This window comes from Pangasianodon hypophthalmus, chromosome 8, assembly GCF_027358585.1.
Source record: "Pangasianodon hypophthalmus isolate fPanHyp1 chromosome 8, fPanHyp1.pri, whole genome shotgun sequence".
NCBI lineage: Eukaryota > Metazoa > Chordata > Actinopteri > Siluriformes > Pangasiidae > Pangasianodon > Pangasianodon hypophthalmus.
Genome location: NC_069717.1, coordinates 19,142,210 through 19,160,778, shown reverse-complemented (window position 1 = coordinate 19,160,778; position 18,569 = coordinate 19,142,210). Strand labels below are relative to the sequence as shown.

General features: G+C 37.7%; 1 protein-coding gene and 1 pseudogene across 1 annotated transcript; one reads left to right on the top strand and one right to left on the bottom strand.

Moving 5' to 3' along the window:
- Window positions 1-5,638, top strand: part of LOC113533566 (cyclin-dependent kinase 17-like) — a 38,775-nt pseudogene extending 33,137 nt beyond the window's left edge.
- Window positions 5,639-11,713: 6,075 nt separating this feature from the next.
- Window positions 11,714-18,014, bottom strand: LOC128318705 (uncharacterized). Its single transcript, XM_053236228.1, has one exon. The coding sequence runs from the start codon at window positions 17,360-17,362 to the stop codon at window positions 16,019-16,021; it is 1,344 nt and encodes a 447-aa protein (XP_053092203.1). The 5' UTR covers window positions 17,363-18,014; the 3' UTR covers window positions 11,714-16,018.
- Window positions 18,015-18,569: the final 555 nt, after the last annotated feature.

The following is an 18,569-nucleotide window of genomic DNA, read 5'->3' as shown; positions in this document are numbered from 1 at the left end:
TACACAAAAATGAAATATTATTATATGTCATCAATTCTTTTGTAGTGTTTTTTCTTTATAATAGATATTTCCAGCAGTTTTTATTCTTAGCAGCTAGAGTTACTAATGAATTAATGTTAAATATATGGAATTGTTGTAGAAATGTAGTTGCTCAAAAAATATGAACTTATCATGAATTAGCAAAAGGTTTTAGTGTTCCAAAGCTTAAAGGTGTTCCAGAGACAAAAATCTTGGAGTAATTAAGTAAGTATAGTAATTATATAAAATAGTATTTTCTGTTATACATTTTACTTTTGTCTTCTTGCCTTTTGCAGTTCTTGTACACTTTGAGTGGTTGCTCCATGGATATTTTTGAAAGATAAATAAAGAAACTAATCTCTGTTGAGCTGTACAACAACAGAACAGTCAAATGTGAATCTTATCAGAAAGATTAATTCTCTCTTTTTAAAAGGATCTTCATATTTCTCTCCTCCCATTTCTGTAACTAAAAAAAGGATCTAAATTTGAAGTATTCGAATTATTGACATTAAAACACTACTTTGAAGAGAGGCAAATGTCACATAAATGGCAGGTGGATATTTTATGAAGCCACCATGAGTTACATACAGTGACAACTGGTTTTCTTTCTTTCTTTTTTTCTTTCTTTCTTTCTTTCTTTCTTTTTCTTTCTCTCCCTCTCTCTCACACACAGCCCAGGGGAAGTCCCGTCGACAGAGTGTACTGTTTTAGAAATGGGCCCTAACTGATGACATCACACCTAATGCACGAACAGAATACTTTACCCCACCACGACAACGGAGGAAGAACCTGAAACTTTGCACCACACAGAGGAGGGAAAAGACTTACAGACAGTTGATCTGAGGAAATCTTCACTACACGATCAAGAAATAGGATTGCACTCTTCAATAAAAATGGAATAGCTTCACTCATTACACACATACAACTTGTGAAGGAATGTGAGAACCATCTACAGCTGCTCATAAGGATATATAGGTTTATTCTTATAATCGAAGAGACCGATATAAAGGAAGATGAGACAAATCAAAAACACTTACATCACACAGATGGGATAGTTTAATCCAGGTCATGCTGCCTAGCCCGCATTTGTTTATACAAACTTAAGCAGTATACCTCATTTCTCTCCATGCATCCAGCATTCATTTACCCATGTGGTTGTCCATGTTAGTGTGTATATCGGCATGCTGGAAAGTGTGGGTTCAACTAACCCTGGCACCTTACACTAGTTAAGCTCAGGCTGTCTTCTGTAAACTCATAACTAACTAATGACCATGGAGGACTGGAAGCTGAAAGAAGATATGGATATGACACTGAATTTCACAGTGCATGATCAGCAATGCTGTCTTTATAGTGTGCACTACATGACAATTCTGAACACTTCGGAGCTGTTTTGGATGCTGTCCAAACAGGAAGGTGTATTACAATAATGAAGAGTATTATGCTCCTTCGAAGTGCTCACTAGATGAAGAGTACTCATTGTGGTAAGCAGATAGACTTGCCACTTTAAGAGGGATGATAGTTCATTTCTCCCTGCAAAATAATCTAAGCTCCTTTGTATTCTTGGGTTTGTGTATGTGCACTTCACCTCTTCAATTTAGACCACAGGTCTTCAGTAGGGTTCAAATCCAGAGACTGACATGTTCATTGCAAAACATTGGTTTTGTTTCTTTAACCATTCCTGTGTTGATTTGGAAGCATGTATGGCCAAGTCTGAATGTCCTGGCAGAGGCATCCAGGGGTTGGGCTGAAATATCCTAGTACTTTCAGAATTCACAATACCACAAGGGCCCCAAAGCATCAATGATCCACTGCCATATTGGATCAGATGCTCAGATAATTTATCAGATGCTTTTCATTGTTTGCAGTCGCCTTTTGTTGCTGATTGTATGCAGGACCAAAACATTTGATTTTGGACTCACCTGACAACGCCACACGATGCCAGTCATAGTTCTAATGACACTTGGTGAAGTTCAGAAAATCATTTTGTGAGATTGTCTCAGAAAGGGCTTCTTTCTTGCAACTCTTCCAAACAGCTCATTAGAGTTGTTAACTGTTAAGTAGAGTTTAACAGTTGACTTTCAGATTTGACAATCAAAGGAATTCGAAAGGAATTTGATATCTGGTTTTTTTCACCATCCTCCTTACATTGTACACATAACTCCATTATGGGGGGGGACTCCCATGGCTGCTGGGAGTCCAGTTACCCAAATGCATTATTGCACCAAGATATATATATTTTTAAATCTATCCTTTATTTATTCAGGTCAGTGCAACTGAAACTAAAAACTTTTTTTTTCAGGGGATTCCTGACCCAGGTATTCACAAGTACCAATATCATAAAATCATAAATCAGGGATCATGTTTCCTCTAATGGTTCAGGAGACCTGAACACTAAGGGGGCAGCTGACAGTTCAGATGATCTTAACACTACAGTGTTTTGGGAGAAACTGTCCAGATTGTTGTGAGGCATGCATTTCTACTGTGAGTTATGTCCAGTTATGGGAAAACACTGCTCAGTTGGTTAGCATAGCCAAGGACAAAACTGTTTGACTTCATTTTTGTTTGTTTGTTTGTTTGTTTTTTCAATACTTCTTACATAAATTTTTTTGTCATGCAATGTTAAAGAAACGAACATAGTACTAAAAATGCTCAGAACATTCGGCTGCCTTACATGGCCAAAAATAACGAATAATCTGGACTTGGCCAAATGAGTAATAATGTAGAATATTTTGACCGAGTATGTCTCACTGTTGTATTTTTTCTGCTCTGTTTGTTGATACCTTTTAAGTTAAATTAGACTATGACAGCAATACAGTTGCATCGCTTAAAAAATAGATTAAACAAAGAACTGTTAATGGTGCAATAGATATACAATGATTTTATGTTACAAAAGATTTTGCTCAATGCACAAGGGTTTATGGCTTTACCTTTATGTTGTTCTATTTTGTTTTTCAAAATATTGTGGCTTTCTAATTCAGTTTCACTGACAAGCATAAAATTACATTACTATCCTTTATGCTACAATCCAAAACAATTGGGCAAATCTGGTACTGATACTTACATGGTAATGAATGCAAACATCAGATCGAGGAAGCAACAAAACAAGCTTTGCCTGTCTGTGATAACAGAAGTATGCTGCATAACTGCTTATAGTATATAGGACTATATATAGGACTATATACAGTGTAAACTAGAGATCTGAAAATAAACTGTAAGGGCAGTGTACAGTACAGTGTACAGTGTACCCTCCCAATTATTATATCTCTTTTTGCTGTATTGCAACATCAAATTTAAGTATATTAGAATGGGAATTTGTCTGCTCATTTTGAAGTGAGTCTTTACAGAAATAAAATTAAATAAAGTATTCACAAGTACTCAGAATTATTTTTTAAAAAAAAGTCTAAAAACTGCATAATTGATGAGTATTTAACACCCTTCCCCCTTTTATTTTGCAATCTAATAAAGACTAGTATTTAATTTTTTGAGAGCTCACACTAAATATGTTAAACAGAGTATACCTGTGTCTAGTTGTATGCTCGCACAATACTGACTTTGGGAGGTCTCACAGCTAAAATGGCAGATCAGGTCAGTCATGCTGTCATGAAGACCAAGGAACTGGCTGAGAAGCTTCGAGATTTTTTTTTGTTGGAGAAAAAATTTGGAGAAGGTTATTAAAGCATCTGCTAATCTTTGAACCTTCTCAGGAGCACTGTGAAATCCATTATAACAAAGCAGAAAAAAAATGTCTCACAACCCAGACACTGCCCAGATTAGGCCAAACTGAGTAGGAAGGGGAAGAAGGGCAATTCTCAGAGAAATGCCCAAGTTACAACACTGAAGGGGTTCCAGAGCACTGGCTGAAATAGGAGAACATGTGCAGACCTCAACAATATCATCAGCTCTCCACAGCTCTGGCCTCTATGGGGGAGTGGCCAGAAGGAAGCCACTTCTGAGAAAGGCTATATTAGAGAATCTGAGAGGTTTTGTAAAAAGAATTTGTGGTCTGATGAGACTAAAGTGGAGATATTTGGTCTAAAGCTAAAGCATAATGTTTGGCACAAACCAACCAAAGCCCAATTCCCAGGTATCACAATTCCTGTGACCAAGCATGGCAGTGGTAGCAACACATTCTAAGGTTGCTTTTCAGTAGGAGGAACTGGAAAGTTTGTTGCCAATAGAGGCAACATGTACGGAGCCAGTTACATGCAAATTGTCAAAGAGAACCTGTTCCAGTCAGCAATAGCATTTAGGGCAAAAATATATGCTCCAACAAGACAATGAGCCAAAGCACAAGGCAAAAACTACAAAGGAATAAGTTGAAAAAAAGAAGGTTTTCGTTTTGGAAAGAATGAATCAAAGCCCAGACATAAATCCAACCGAAAATCTGTGGCATGACCTGAAAATTGCTGTCCACCAAAATTCTCCATTTAATTTGGCAGAGTTGGAGAAAATTTGCATTGAGGAATGAAAGAAGATGCCAAAAATCAAAATGTGCAAAGCTCATAGAAACGCATCTGAGACAACTCAAATCTGTGATCACTGCAAAATGACAATTCACACTGAGGCTGTGAATACTGATCAGTTAAGCAGGTTTTATATTTTACATGTCTTACATTTCTTTTTAAATACTTTTTACATCTAAACAATTTATTTAATTTTATTTCTGTAGCGATTCACTTCAAAAGGACAAGTAAAATAATCGCATTCTGATACGCTTAAATTTGCTGTTTCAATACAGCAACATGAAAAATAATAAATCAGGGGGAGAAGAGGGGTGAATACTTTCTGAGGACAGGGTATGTGGTGATGCTTCTCTTGTTATTACTTTGTGTTTGTCTGCTGAGATATTTTTGGGGATGAACAAGGACGTATATACCACATTTTGCTTACTTTACCATTTGCCAGTAGCAGAAAAAATGTTTTGTTTTCTGAAATCATTTGTTAGAACACCTTTTGCATTCCATCTATGTCAATTAAACTGCATTCGCAGTTTCAACTAGGAACCCCATCATGTAGACATAACTATACTAAAGCCCTGTAAAACAATTGGTCTCTGTCATGTCGTGGCTTCTTTAAAAGAGGTATCATTAACAAAATGATATTGGATGATACTGATATTGGTTGCAGGGCACTTTTGTGAGCAAGCGATTCTGTCCCCACTTTTTTTTTTGCACACCTCACATACCCTGATTTGAACTTGTGATTGACAATCACAAATCTCTGAGGAAGACAGCACACTACAATTTTTTTGTTTGTTTGAATGGTATTTAGGGCACATGAAGTGCAAAGGCAGCATTGTTTTCATTTATCAGTACAGTGACACAGCAACTTGTACTTCAGGTTTCTTTAACTATTGTTCCTACATTTAGTTGGTGTAGTTGTTTATGTATGATGAAGCATACAATTTGAAGCCTTTCTCCAGCTTGCTAGAAGGAGTGTAAGAGTTCTTACAGACCAGTGGCTGTATACTGTATATGGGTGGATGTCATAACAGGGGTCTAAAACTGAAGCCAAATTGTCTCTGAGGCCCTCTACTCGCTGGCTACAATACAATTTTTTAACCCCACCCAGTCCCATACTAATGAATGGACAACGAGCCAAATTAAAATTTTAAGTTCCATTTCCACAGATTATTTTGAAGTTCAGTTGACCTTGATAGCTGCCCCAGTATTTTTCTTTATGATAAATGTGTTTTATAGGAGTTGCTGATAAACAGCTAACACTTGAAATATCTTAAGGTTAGCCAGTCACTTCTTTTTAAACAAACTGCACTGATGGAACAAGTGGAATATTAAAGAGCACACCTCACCATTCAGATGGGTAATTTACTACAGGTGTCAGAGCTAGCTGAAAATCATGGAGAGCAGCGATTTTTTTCCCTCAAAATGTTGACGGTAAAAAAGGCTTCAAAACCCGCAATGCAGCCACTGTTACAGACACTCCGGGAGCTCTTCAAGACACTGCAGTCTGTAAAATACCACCATTCTGAGTGTAGTGAAAGAACCGGAAATGCAGGAGCAGTACTGAAGTACTGAAGGAGAAATGTTCTTTGTATACTGCCCAATAAGCAGTGTGGGACTGAACGAATGCACTGCATGAATTCAGCAGCATTTTTTTTTAAAAGATGCGGACATAAACATAAGGTTTTTTGGGAGTATGAACATGTAAAATTTGATTAAGTTCCGGTATAAAAATTATATTACATAAGGATGTGTTTGGTGCTGAGCGTGCCTAAATTCAGTGACTGCTACTAGTGTAACTACCCTGTAAGGAAGCTCCTTTATTAGCTAGGGTTAATAAATGAGAATATTGGACCTACATGTGTACTTTCATCAGATATACTTATATAAGTCAGTATATATAAGTCAGATATACTATATGGCCAAAAGTATGTGGACATCTGACCAATCGCACTGATATGTGCTTGTTAAATATCCCATTCCAGATTTAGTCCCCTTTGTTGTTATAAAAACCTCCATTCTTCTCAGAAGGCTTTCCACAAGATTTTAGAGTGTGTCTTTTGGGATTTGGCCATTCAGCCAACAGCATTGGTTAGTTCAGGCACTAGTGTTGGGAGAGGAGGCCTGGGGTGCAGTCAGAGTCCCAGTTTTCAGCGGGGTTGAGATCAGAACTTTGTACAGGCCACTCGAGCTCTTCCACTCCAACTTTGGCAAACCATGTCTTCATTGACATCGCTTTGTGCTCCAGGGCATTGTCATGCTGTAACAGGTTTGGGTCCCTTAGTTCAAGTGAAGGGAAATCTTAAAGTTACAACAAGCAAAGACATTCTAGACAATTGTGTGCTTCAGATTTCCTTGTGCTTCAGGGAAGTTTGGGGAAGACCCACATATGGGTGTGATGCTCAGGTATGCACATACTTTTGGCCACATAGTGTACCAGCAATGCACCTTTAGGCTAAAACATCTTTCTGCTGCTAAAAATATAAATACTAATCAGAACACATGCTCTCCATCCACTGGTTGAATTGTAAAATTGTAGAATAGGATAAATAATTTCAAGAGTAGATAGAGTAGATTCTCATATAAAAAACTGAGTTACGGATGCTTTGAAATTTTTAGGTTCTTGGTGAGGGACAGTAAGTAGAAGAGAAAGAAGATGAAGAATGTGAGATTGAACAAAGGAGAAGAGTATAAGAGGGAGGACAGAGGACAGAGTATAGATCCTTGAGGGTGGTACTTTGATTAATTTAATCCACGAATTAGAGAATTAGTGGAATTATGGATGAGGATGTGTCTCACCAGAGTGGTAGAATGTAGGAGTGAGAGTTACAGACTGCTCACTTTTAAATGGCTCTAATGTGTTGAGCAGGTTTTATAATTGTAACACTCAATATATAATTGTAAGTCACTGCTCTCAATACATACATTTTGTAATTGTAACTCGTATGTGGAGCCCATTTTGCAAATTTTTTCTTTCTCATCCTTAACTTGCAAAAAAGAATGGTAAACTACTGGTGCAATAATTGTACTTCTATCCAATCAGAACAGACACTACTGTAGTACTATCTGAAAGATGGCAGTGTGCACTTTATAAATGGGAAATTGTAATCAATTTTTTAAAAAAAGTGATGTAACTGAACGGGCATGGTGGCTTAGTGGTTAGCACTGTTGCATTGCACCTCTGGAGGTGGAGTTTTGAATCCTGCCTCTGCCCTGTGTGCATGGAGTTTTTATGTTTGCCCCATGCTTCAGAGGCTTCCTCTGTGTACTCTGGTTTCCTACCCCAGTCCAAAGCCATGCGTTGTAGGCAGACTGGCATTTCCAAATTGTCCGTAGTGTGTGAATGTGTGTGTCTGATAGGTTAGCACCCTGTCCAGGGTGTCCCCCGCCTTGTGCCCCGAGTTCCCTGGGATAGGCTCCAGGCTCCCTGCAACCCTGTGTAGGATAAGCAGTATGGAAAATGGATGGATATAACTGAGCGGTCTATTGGGGTACATATGTTTGTTTTTATAGTGCGTAGCTCCAAAACTGTAAGTCAAAATTCTTGCTGATTTAAATTGCTTCTGTTAAGACACAAACTTAATGTACAGTGACACTTTGTTTCCAGTTGCTCTTTCTTCCAAAAATATGAATATTTTTTTTAAAGTATTTAAAATCAAGCAAATAGCTGACTAAACTCAAATAAAAATGTATTTCACTCTTGGATGAGGCATTTTCTGTTTGTAGAACTTAATAAGTGGACACATGTTCAATGAAATGGGACAGCTGAAGATCAGGCAATGTTTTTCCAATCTTCAACTATCTGAAGTAGCCTTCACAATTCGATGTACCAGCAAATGGCCTGCACCTTTTGATCAAAGTAGGCGTGGCGGCACATAAAAGACCAAAAGTTCACTCAGGTACTGAGTCGCGAGACCATTCAGTGCATTATAGTTCAGTAGTAGTATTTTGTAATCTATACAAAATTTGATTGGGCGCCAGTGCAATGTTGATAAGATAGGGGAGATGTGGTCTTATCTTCTGGTTCTAGTAAGGACTCTCGCTGCTGCATTCTGGACTAACTGGAGCTTGTTTATGCACCAACTGAAACATCCAGACAGCAAGGCATTACAATAATCCAACCTAGAGGTAACAAAAGCATGAACTAATTTTTTTGCATAGTGTAGTGACATCATATTTCTTATCGTAGCAAAATTTCTGAGATGAAAGAAAGCTGTCTTAGTAATATTATCTACATGAGCTTCAAAAGAAAGACTAGAGTTGATAATCACACCAAGGTCTTTTACTGCTGCACATGATAAAACAGAAAGGCCATCCAGATTTATTATCTAATCAGAAAGCTTACTTCTAGCTGCATTTGGTCCTAGTACAAGTACTTCTGTCTTGTCAGAATTAAGTAAAAGAAAGTTAATAAGTATCCAGTGTCTAATGTCCTTTACACATTCCTCAACTTTATTAAGCTGGCGTCTGTCATCTGGCTTTGCTTAAACATACAACTGTGTGTCATCAGCATACCAGTGGAAGCCAATACCACGTTTACAAACAGTTTTGCCCAGAGGTAGCATATATAAAGAAAAGAGCACTGGGCCTAAAACAGAACTTTGCGGGACACCAAACTTTACCTTAATATACATAGAGAAGTCATCATTTACATCTACAAACTGATAATGATCAGTCAAATAAGACCTGAGCCAGGAGGGGCATTCCCTTAATGCCTACAACATTTTCTAGTCTATCAAGGAGAATAGCATTGTCAGTGGTATCAAAAGCTGCACTAAGGTCAAGCAACACAAGCAAGGAGACACAACCCTAATCAGAGGAGAACAGTAGGTAATTTAACACTTTAACCAGTGCTATGAGGAGGCCTAAATCCTGACTGATACATTTCATGAATGTTATTCCTATGTAGGTACAACCTTTTCTAGGATCTTGGAGATAAAGGGAAGATTTGATATTGGCCTATAGGTGGACAATTGATAGGGGTTGGGGTCTGGTTTTTTAATCAGGATTTGATAACTGCTAGTTAAAAGATTTAGGTACATAGCAAGTGCTAAGGGAAGAAATGATTATTTTTAGAAGAGATTTGATTGCTTCTGGAATTATCTGTTTGAAGAAACACACAGATAAGGGATCTATTGTACAACTTGAGGATTTTGATGAGGAAATTAGTGAAATTAGTTCGGTCTCTTGAAGGGGAGTAAAACATTCTAATCGTTGATCTGATATCATTATATTATTATCCACAGGGTTAGTTATAAAACTATCTGTTTTTAAATTAATAGTCTGAAGTTTTTGCCCGATATTTTCAATTTTATCATTCATGAAGTCATCACTGCAGTATAATGATTGTGTGCATGTTTCTATTGTGGTCTTATTCCTAGTTAATTTTGCTACAGTATTAAATAAGAATCTAATCCATTAGGGTGGAGAGATACATTGACCTTTTCTATAGCTCAGAGGATTTGAAATACTACCCATTTAGTTTGACGCCATTTACGTTCTAATTTTCAAGTGGTCTGTTGTAAGTTGCATGTGTGATCTTATCTAGCGTGTAGCGGAACATTGATTCTAAGCATTCAGTTGCCTGGTCAAGTTTTTCGGGATCAGATGGTGATCCAATCATGGTTGGTAACTCTTGGAGATTATTGATAAACTCTGTGCAGTTGCTGACATGAATTTACATTTGACATGGTATATTAAGACACATTTTAAATGAAATGAGATAATGATCTTTTATAGCTTCCGACTGAGGAAATGTGACTATATTTTCTATATTTAATCCGAATGTTAGTATTAAATCAAGAGCGTGACTATGCACCAATATGAGTGGGTCCTATTATGTCCTGATTAACCCCTATCTAGAATGGACACAACCTCTGTTCTCAGAGGGTCTTCTGGGTTATCAAAATTAATATTAAAGTCTCCAACAATTAATGCTTTGTTTAAATAAACAACCAAGTTAGAGATGAAATCCACAAATTCACAAAATAATTCAGAATACGGCTCTGGGGGTCTGTAAATAATAATTAGCAGAATCATCTGGGAAGACATTTTTTGTGGCTACGTATGTTATGTTAGTATAAAGAACTTCAAACGCATTGAATTTATGACTAGGTTTTTGTCACCTTTAGACACCTAGATTATCATTATAAATAAGTGCGACACCTCATCCTCTGCCAGTTAGATGGGGCTGATGTATATAACTTTATATAACTGTATATAAAGGACTAACTTCATTTAATGCTACATACTCACTTGGTTTAATCCACGTTTCTGTTAAACACAGTACATTAAACTCCTGATCAGTAATAGTTTCATTAACGCATAGAGCGCTTTAGACGTAAGAGATCTAATATTTAACAGTCCTAGCTTCAGATCAAAGGTGCTGGCTGTGCATTTGGTATGATTTAATTTTAAGTTAATTAAGTTACTTAAACAAACTTTTTGAGTATTTCTACTCTTTTGTTTAGCTCAGGGAACAGACACAAACTCAATATGTTGGAACCTGATGGTTGGTTTAGCCTGCTTGTCTGCTCCCTGGCCTTGGCTCTGGTTTGTCACTGATTAACTAGGCCTATTCTGAGACTATGTGCTATGCTACAAGAAATGAGAGCAAAAAAAAAAAACAAAAACAAAATCGTTCTTTGATAATATAGCAGAAAGGAAAGTGAAAAGTACTGCAGATGAAAATGATAGCACAAAATTATTGATACTTTGCTGACAGGAGTACAACGCATTGTGATCTGCTGTTGTAGCCCATCTACGTCAAGGTTCAGAGTGTTGTGGATTCTGAGATGCTTTTTCTGCATCTTTGTAAGGAGTGTAAAGAGTGGTTATTTAAATTAGTAAATTGGCCTTCCTGTCAGCACAAATCAAGTCTGGCCATTCTCCTCTGACGTCATTCAACAGCTACGCATTTCCACCCACAGAACTGCCACTCATTGGATATTTTTTTCTTTTTCACATCGTTCTGTGTAAACTCTAGAGACTGATGTGTGTGAAAATCCAAGGAGATCAGCAGTTTATGAAATACTCAAACCAGCCTGACTGGCACCAACAACCATGCCACAGTTAAAGTCACAGAGATCACATTTTTCCCCATTCTGATGTTTGATTTGAAAACAACTAAAGATCTTGAACTGTATCTGCATGATTTGCATTGCACTGCTGCCACATAATTGGCTGATTGAATAATTGCATCAATGTGCAGTTGTACTGGTGTTCTTAATGAAGCGGACATGAGTGTATATATTTTATTTTTGTAAAATATATTAATATTTTAAATGTAAATGTCTGATGTCGAAGTATATTATTTTGCTGTATCTCAAATCAAAAACTATGCCTTTACCTTTAAGACTGGCAAAACAGAATATTTAGTAGGTTTGAAGGCTATATGAGAAAGCTTCAATTCAAACATCCAACATAATAAGGAAAACACTTAGTCAAAGCTCTACTTTGTCTGCTTCAGATATCAAATTATACTGCCCCCAGTCGTGTCTCACCCATAGGGGCATGCGTGGCAGAGAAAAGTTCAACAAATTCAACAAATGTCCTCATTCGCAACCACTTATAGTCTAACTTCAGCTGAAATACTTATCACCTCATTCGAGTGACCAAAGATTTTTTTTTCAATTCTAGATATTAACTGATGTTCCACTGATGTTGCACAACTGTGCACAAGCTTATTGCCCAATTTAGCTCAGTTAGAGTTATTATTGCACCTAGTGGCCAAAAATGGGAATTACAACAAACGCTAACATAGCCACACTGGGGTAGCAATCACTCTGCCCCATGCTCGTGCTATAAATGTGTGGTATAAAACACAGGTGAAAATTCAAAAAATTGTTAAAATTAACACTGCCATCTTTTTAGTTATCATAGTTTTCAGTCCTTTCCCTGATAAGAAAGGCTGTGATTAGCAAGTTTAAGAAGATTAGCAAGATACTGTAACGCTGTTATCTAGCTAGCTACATAACTAGCTATGCTTATAATATGTCTTTGGAGTGGAATTTTCACCAAACAGTAACCATCAATTGTTCACCAATTTCTTATTTCAATAAAAACATCTTATTTCAATAAAGCCATGACAAAAAAAAGTGTGAATCCGAAAGGTGGACAAACTATATTTCTTTACAGATGAGGCACACTAAACAGTGAGGTGGAATGGTTATGCCAGAGATGAATACAGCACACATCATACATTCATTTTCAGTAAATACTTTAATCACTGTGGTTTAAACTATTTGTTTACATTTGTGGAAATAGAACCAACCAAAGATTCCTTAGAAAATATCACTGGCAGGTGCAAGCAAAAATTAGAACTGCTGAAGTGGGTGGGATTAAGGGTGTCTGCTGGAGTGGGATTAAAACAACAATCCTGTGTACTGCTCCACACCTCTACATGACTACACCATGACTATACTTATCAACTTTATTTCTACCTCTGATTGGTCTGTGCAAACAGTACACCCTGCTGTATAGCTAGATAAAAGCCTAACCTCTGCCATTCTTAATAAACAGCACAGTTTGTCCCATTAATAGGACCCAGCAAATTTAGCTGAAGCTCACTGAGTAAGATTCAATTCAATTCAATTCATTTTTATTTGTATAGCGCTTTTTACAAAGGTCATTGTCTCAAAGCAGCTTTACACAAACAAAAGTAAAGTGAAGTGTGTGTGTGTGCCGTCTCTGATGAGCAAGCAGGGCGACGGTGGCAAGGAAAAACTCCCTGAGATGGTGATAGGAAGAAACCTTGAGAGGAACCAGGCTCAACAGAGAACCCATCCTCATATGGGTTTACACTGTAGTGTGCGTGTGTGTGAGCACAATGTGTGTTGGTGTAGTCCATGGAAAACAGCTGAAGCGTTTTCGTGGCAGTATGAAGCATTGCCGGTGGACAGGTCCAGAGTGAAGGGGGGGAGGTCTGGATTACAAGCAGCTCAGGAGTGTAGCTCGGCAGAAGGAGAAGGAAAGTGGTTAGGTAAAAGATATTGCTTATTGTTTTATTCTGAGCAGGGCTTAATACTTAGTTTTTGATAAGTATTTTGTCATTGTCCTTTAGGTTTTAGTAACCATAGAAATGTCACTAGGTCATTGTTGAGTTCCGACAATAAACATTGTCAGAGAGCAGTTTGCAGAAATCTGATCCAACACCACTGATCAACAAACTGAGGACACACCTGAAGAGGAAAAAAGAAGAGGAAAGAAAACAATAGGATTTGCCCTTCTATTGGACAAAAAAATCTAAAAAGAATATTTTATCTCATTATTATCTCTTTAGTTTATCCTAGACAGCAATGAGATCAAATGGATATAAAAGGGAGATGACTTCTTAAGTTTTTTTTTCCTGAGACAAAAGACACTAGTAATGTTACATATGTCTCACATTGTGCTCAGATCTGCTAGTATAATTACAGCCCCCTCCAAAAGTATAGGAACAGATAGTCTTAAAGTAAATTAATGTAAATAACACTTAATATTTGGATGCATATCCCTTGCTTGCAGTAACCTCATCAAGCTGGTGACCCACTGACATCACCAAACTGTTCTTCCTTTGTGATGTTTTTCCAGGCTTGTACCACAGCCTCTTTCAGTTATTGTTAGTTTTGAGGGGTTTCTCCAATCAGTCTCCTCTTCAGAAGGTGAAATGCATGCTCAGTTGGGTTAAGGTCTGGTGATTGACTTGGCCAGTCTAAAACCTTCCACTTTTTTCCCCTGAAGAATTCCGTTGTTATGTTGGCAGTGTGTTTTGGGTGATTGTCTTGCTGCATGATAAAGTTCCTCCCAATTAGATTGGACACATTTCTCTGTAAATAGGCATACAGAATGTTTCTGTAGATTTCTGAATCATTTTGCTGCTACTATCATAAGTTACATCATCAATAAAGATCAATGAGCCCATTCCAGAAGCAAGCACAAGCCAATACACTACCTCCACCATGCTTGACCGATGAGCTCATACGTTTTGGCTCATGAGCAGATCCTTTCTTTCTCCACTATTTGGCCTTTCCAGCCCTTTGATAGAGGTAAATCTTTTTCCAGAAATTTTGTGCCTCTGTATTTCTTTTTGAATTCCAATCTTGTTTTCCAATTCTTATTGCTGATGAATGGTTTGCATCTTGTGGTGTGGGCTCTATATTTCTGATCTCCAAGTCTTCTTGGCTGATCTGTTCCATGTTTGGTAGTTAGTACATCAGTGGTTTCACTCTTTTTCAGGACATTCCAAATTGTTTTATTGGCTACGTCCAGTGCTTGTGCAGTGGCTCTGATCCACTTCCCCACTTTTCTCAGCTTCAAAATGGCTTGCTTTTCTCCCATAGACAGCTCTCTGGTCTGCTTGTTGGTTTATACTTTTTAATAAGGGTTCAAACCAAGAGTACACATTCAGGTATTAATTGTTTAAACACTGAATCTAACAGGGCACACCTGTGCAACAAGAAACACCTGTCAGTCACATGTTCCAATTCTTTTGATCAACTGAAAAATGAGTGGGTTCAAACAAAGGGTGCCATGTTCTTAGTTGTTTACTAACAATTTACTAACACACCTAGATGTAAATATCAGGAAAAGAAAGCTGAAATTCTGATCCATTGTCTCATATTGATCTTTTGATTGCAAACCCTCCAGTGTATAGCAAAAACAAAAGAATTGGCCTTTCTGTTCCAATATTTTCAGCAGGGACTGCATGTGTCAAATTCATTACTACAGGCATACTAATGTATATTTAGAGGGATGTGCAGTTTACTTTTGATACACTATCATGTCTAATGCTGTGTCTAAAGTGGTCCCACTACATTACACAATACATCACATTTGTTTGATCAGTTTATTATGTGACTAATATATTAATAGCCTGTTTGCTGCTCACTGAAAACACAAGCACAAGTACACACGCAAAAAAACTAGAATGCCAACCATGTAAAGTGAAAAACAGCTAAGTTTGCTGCGACATCAATGAAAACACACAGACACACTGATATCACAAACTTAACAATCAAATTGACTATGCTCAATAAACTAACCAGTGAACAATAGACAGAAAAATGTATCCAACAGCAAGTTCCTGGGTGGCGTAGTGGTAAAATGTTGTGATCGTGATCTGTGATCAGCAGATCACAGTTTTTGATGTTTTGTGTATATGATTTCTGCTACTGTGAAGCAAGGTCAGATGTTTTGTCTCTTTTTCTTCTTATTCTATTTCTACTAAGGAGTTTTAGGAGAAACATTTGTGTCATAGTCAGTGCCTAATTGAAACACGAGTGAGAATTGCTATACAATTAGCTGAGATATCAAGGAGAAAAATCTAAGCAAAGAAATCACATAATGATCCAGCCTATTATAAGGAAACACAAAAAAGGAAAGATTAATTTTCATGTTGGTTTTCAAGATTACTGAGAGAGCAACCAAACAAATTTCCATACTGATCAAAGTGTAGCTCTACAAGGAAACGTAGCCTCAACGAACAAGAATAAAAGAGAAGTACCTTTACATGTACCTTTACCTGTACCTAAACAAAAAAACAAACAAACAAAAAACCCATATCACTCTTGACTTTTCAACAAACCTGATAATTTTAGTGCCCTATTAACATTTGTTATCAGCTCTTGTGCAAAGTCCCACACTCTTGTGTCAACAAATAATTGCTCCTTGGTAAGACTCCCCTGTAGTGGTGTTCTCACATGAATGATCCTACACACATCGGGAGGAACCCGATAGACCTTTCCAATGTGTTGCAGGCTGGAATGCACTGAGGTTTGCATCATGTTCCTCGGGTTGATGATCATCTTTGTGGGGTTGAAGATGTTCTTTCTGTCTGGTTCTCTGTAAATGTGTTCCATAATATTGATACCAGGAATATTTTTCCATTCTGGCCTGCGAAACTTGCCACTTTCTTCAAACTGTGTCTTGGGGAATATGTGGTTCTCTATGATAAATACAGTCACATCTTTGTGCTCCTGTTGCAGATCCTCCATCAGTAAAGCAAGGTTAGCATACTTATAGGCCATGATGATCTCATCAATGTCATTCAACAGGACATATTTGGACTCATACATATGTCTATAAATGCACTCATTGAGTGTTACCAACTGGCCATAGTACTGGAGTTCCCCTTTATGCAATTTGCCATTCCATCCTGCAGATGGATTAAGGAACTGATCAATAGGCCATGGCACAATCTCTAGAATTCCTTCTTTCTCATAGTGCTGTAGGAGTTTGTCCAAGTCAGAACCACAGCTGGTGTTGTAGATTACGACTCGTTGGACACCAAGAAGCTTGTACATCTCCATGCTTTGAGCAAACTGCAGAACATTATTGTAGTCCCCAAAAAGACTTGAGATACAGATGGTGAAGTTGTACTTGAATGATTCATTATTCACTCTGTTCTTTACTGGCAGGAAGTCTAGGTTATTAATGTCAGAAATTTCAGCTGAAATGGCGACGTGAGTCGCATTTTGGGTGTGGTTGCCCTGGCAAAGCACATCTGAAGCACCAAATGGGAAGTCAAAATGATCCCTGTGTATCTCAATTTTAGCCATAGTAGACTCGCAAGCTTGGCCATTGTTGCAGTAGAGGCAATAAAGTGGCTGCATGCTGTTTCTTTTTATTATGCTGATAACTCGAATAGCTTTACTGATCCTGTGATCAATGAATGCAGACACTGCAAAATGGCTTGAGTTTTTAATGGGGATTATAGACTTCATAGATATAGGGGTATTGTGTATATCCAAACTACTGCTTATAGATGATGGTGTGCCCTCATACAGATTTCCAGCGATGTAAACAGCAGCATGCCTGAAAATATGGTTCCATTTTGAAATGAAGATAACAGATAGAACACCAAAAAGGATAAGAAAAATAAACAGCTTCATCTTTGGTTTTGCCATTTTCCAATTTGACCCCTGTAGATTGAAACAAAACTATTATTAATACAAATCCTACAATTAATCCTACATTAAAGATTCCTTTATAGATTATGTCTATTAATGCATAGTAATGGTATCAGGAAGTACAATAATAAAAACATGACAAGGTATTTACAATGGGATACTAGTCTTCAAATAACTTGGAATCAGATTTAAAAAAAAAAACCTGTGGTATCACCCATCCTTAATATTAGTCAGTGTTTACAATTATATGCTACTCGCCTCCTTTAGGTGGTCATAATCTCCTCCATTACCACAGCTGAAACTGATGGCATTCCACCAATGACCTTTCAATACTGAGTTTCAAGTCTGGTACCTAGTAGCTACATGTACACAAAGCCTAATAACCTGTTATTCACCTGACGGATAGATCAGAAAGTGATCTCTGTGACTTTACCTGTGGCAGGGTTGTTGGTGCCAGATGGGCTAGTTGGAGTATTTCAGAAACTACTGATCTCCTGGGATTTTTTTCTCTAGAAGTTACACAGAATGGTGCAAAAAACAAAAAACATCACGTGTGGATCACGTGGGAATGTCTGCAGGCTGAAGCACCTTGTTGATGAGAGAGATCAGAGGAGAATGACCAGACTAGTTTGAGCTGACAGGAAGTTTATAGAAAGACAAATAAGCACTGTTTACAACTGTGGTGAGCTGAAAAGCATCTCAGAATGAACAAACTTCAAACCTTGACATAGATGGGCTACAATAGCAGAAGACCACATCAGGTTCTACTCCTTTCAGCCAAGAACAAGAATCTGAGGCTATAATAGGCACAGACTCACCCAAACTGGACAATTGAAGACTGGAAAAAGACCAGGTGATTTTTTCTTCTAATCTTTAACTGTCTAGTTTGGTTGAGCCTGAGCCCATGAGAGTCTCAGATTCCTGTTCTTGACAGACAGGAGTGGAACCTGATGTGATCTTCTGCTGTTGTAGCCCATCCACCTCAAGGTTTGATGTTTTGGTATGCTGAGATTTCTGCTCACCACAGTTGTAAATAGTGATTATATGAGATACTATAGACTTCCTGGCAGCTTGAACCTGGCCTTGAACCTTGAATCAGGCGATTTTCCTCTGACCTATCTTATGAACAAGGCTTTTCCACCCACAGACCTGTCGTTCACTCATTCACCCATTCTGTGAAAACTCTAGAGACTGTTGTGTGTGA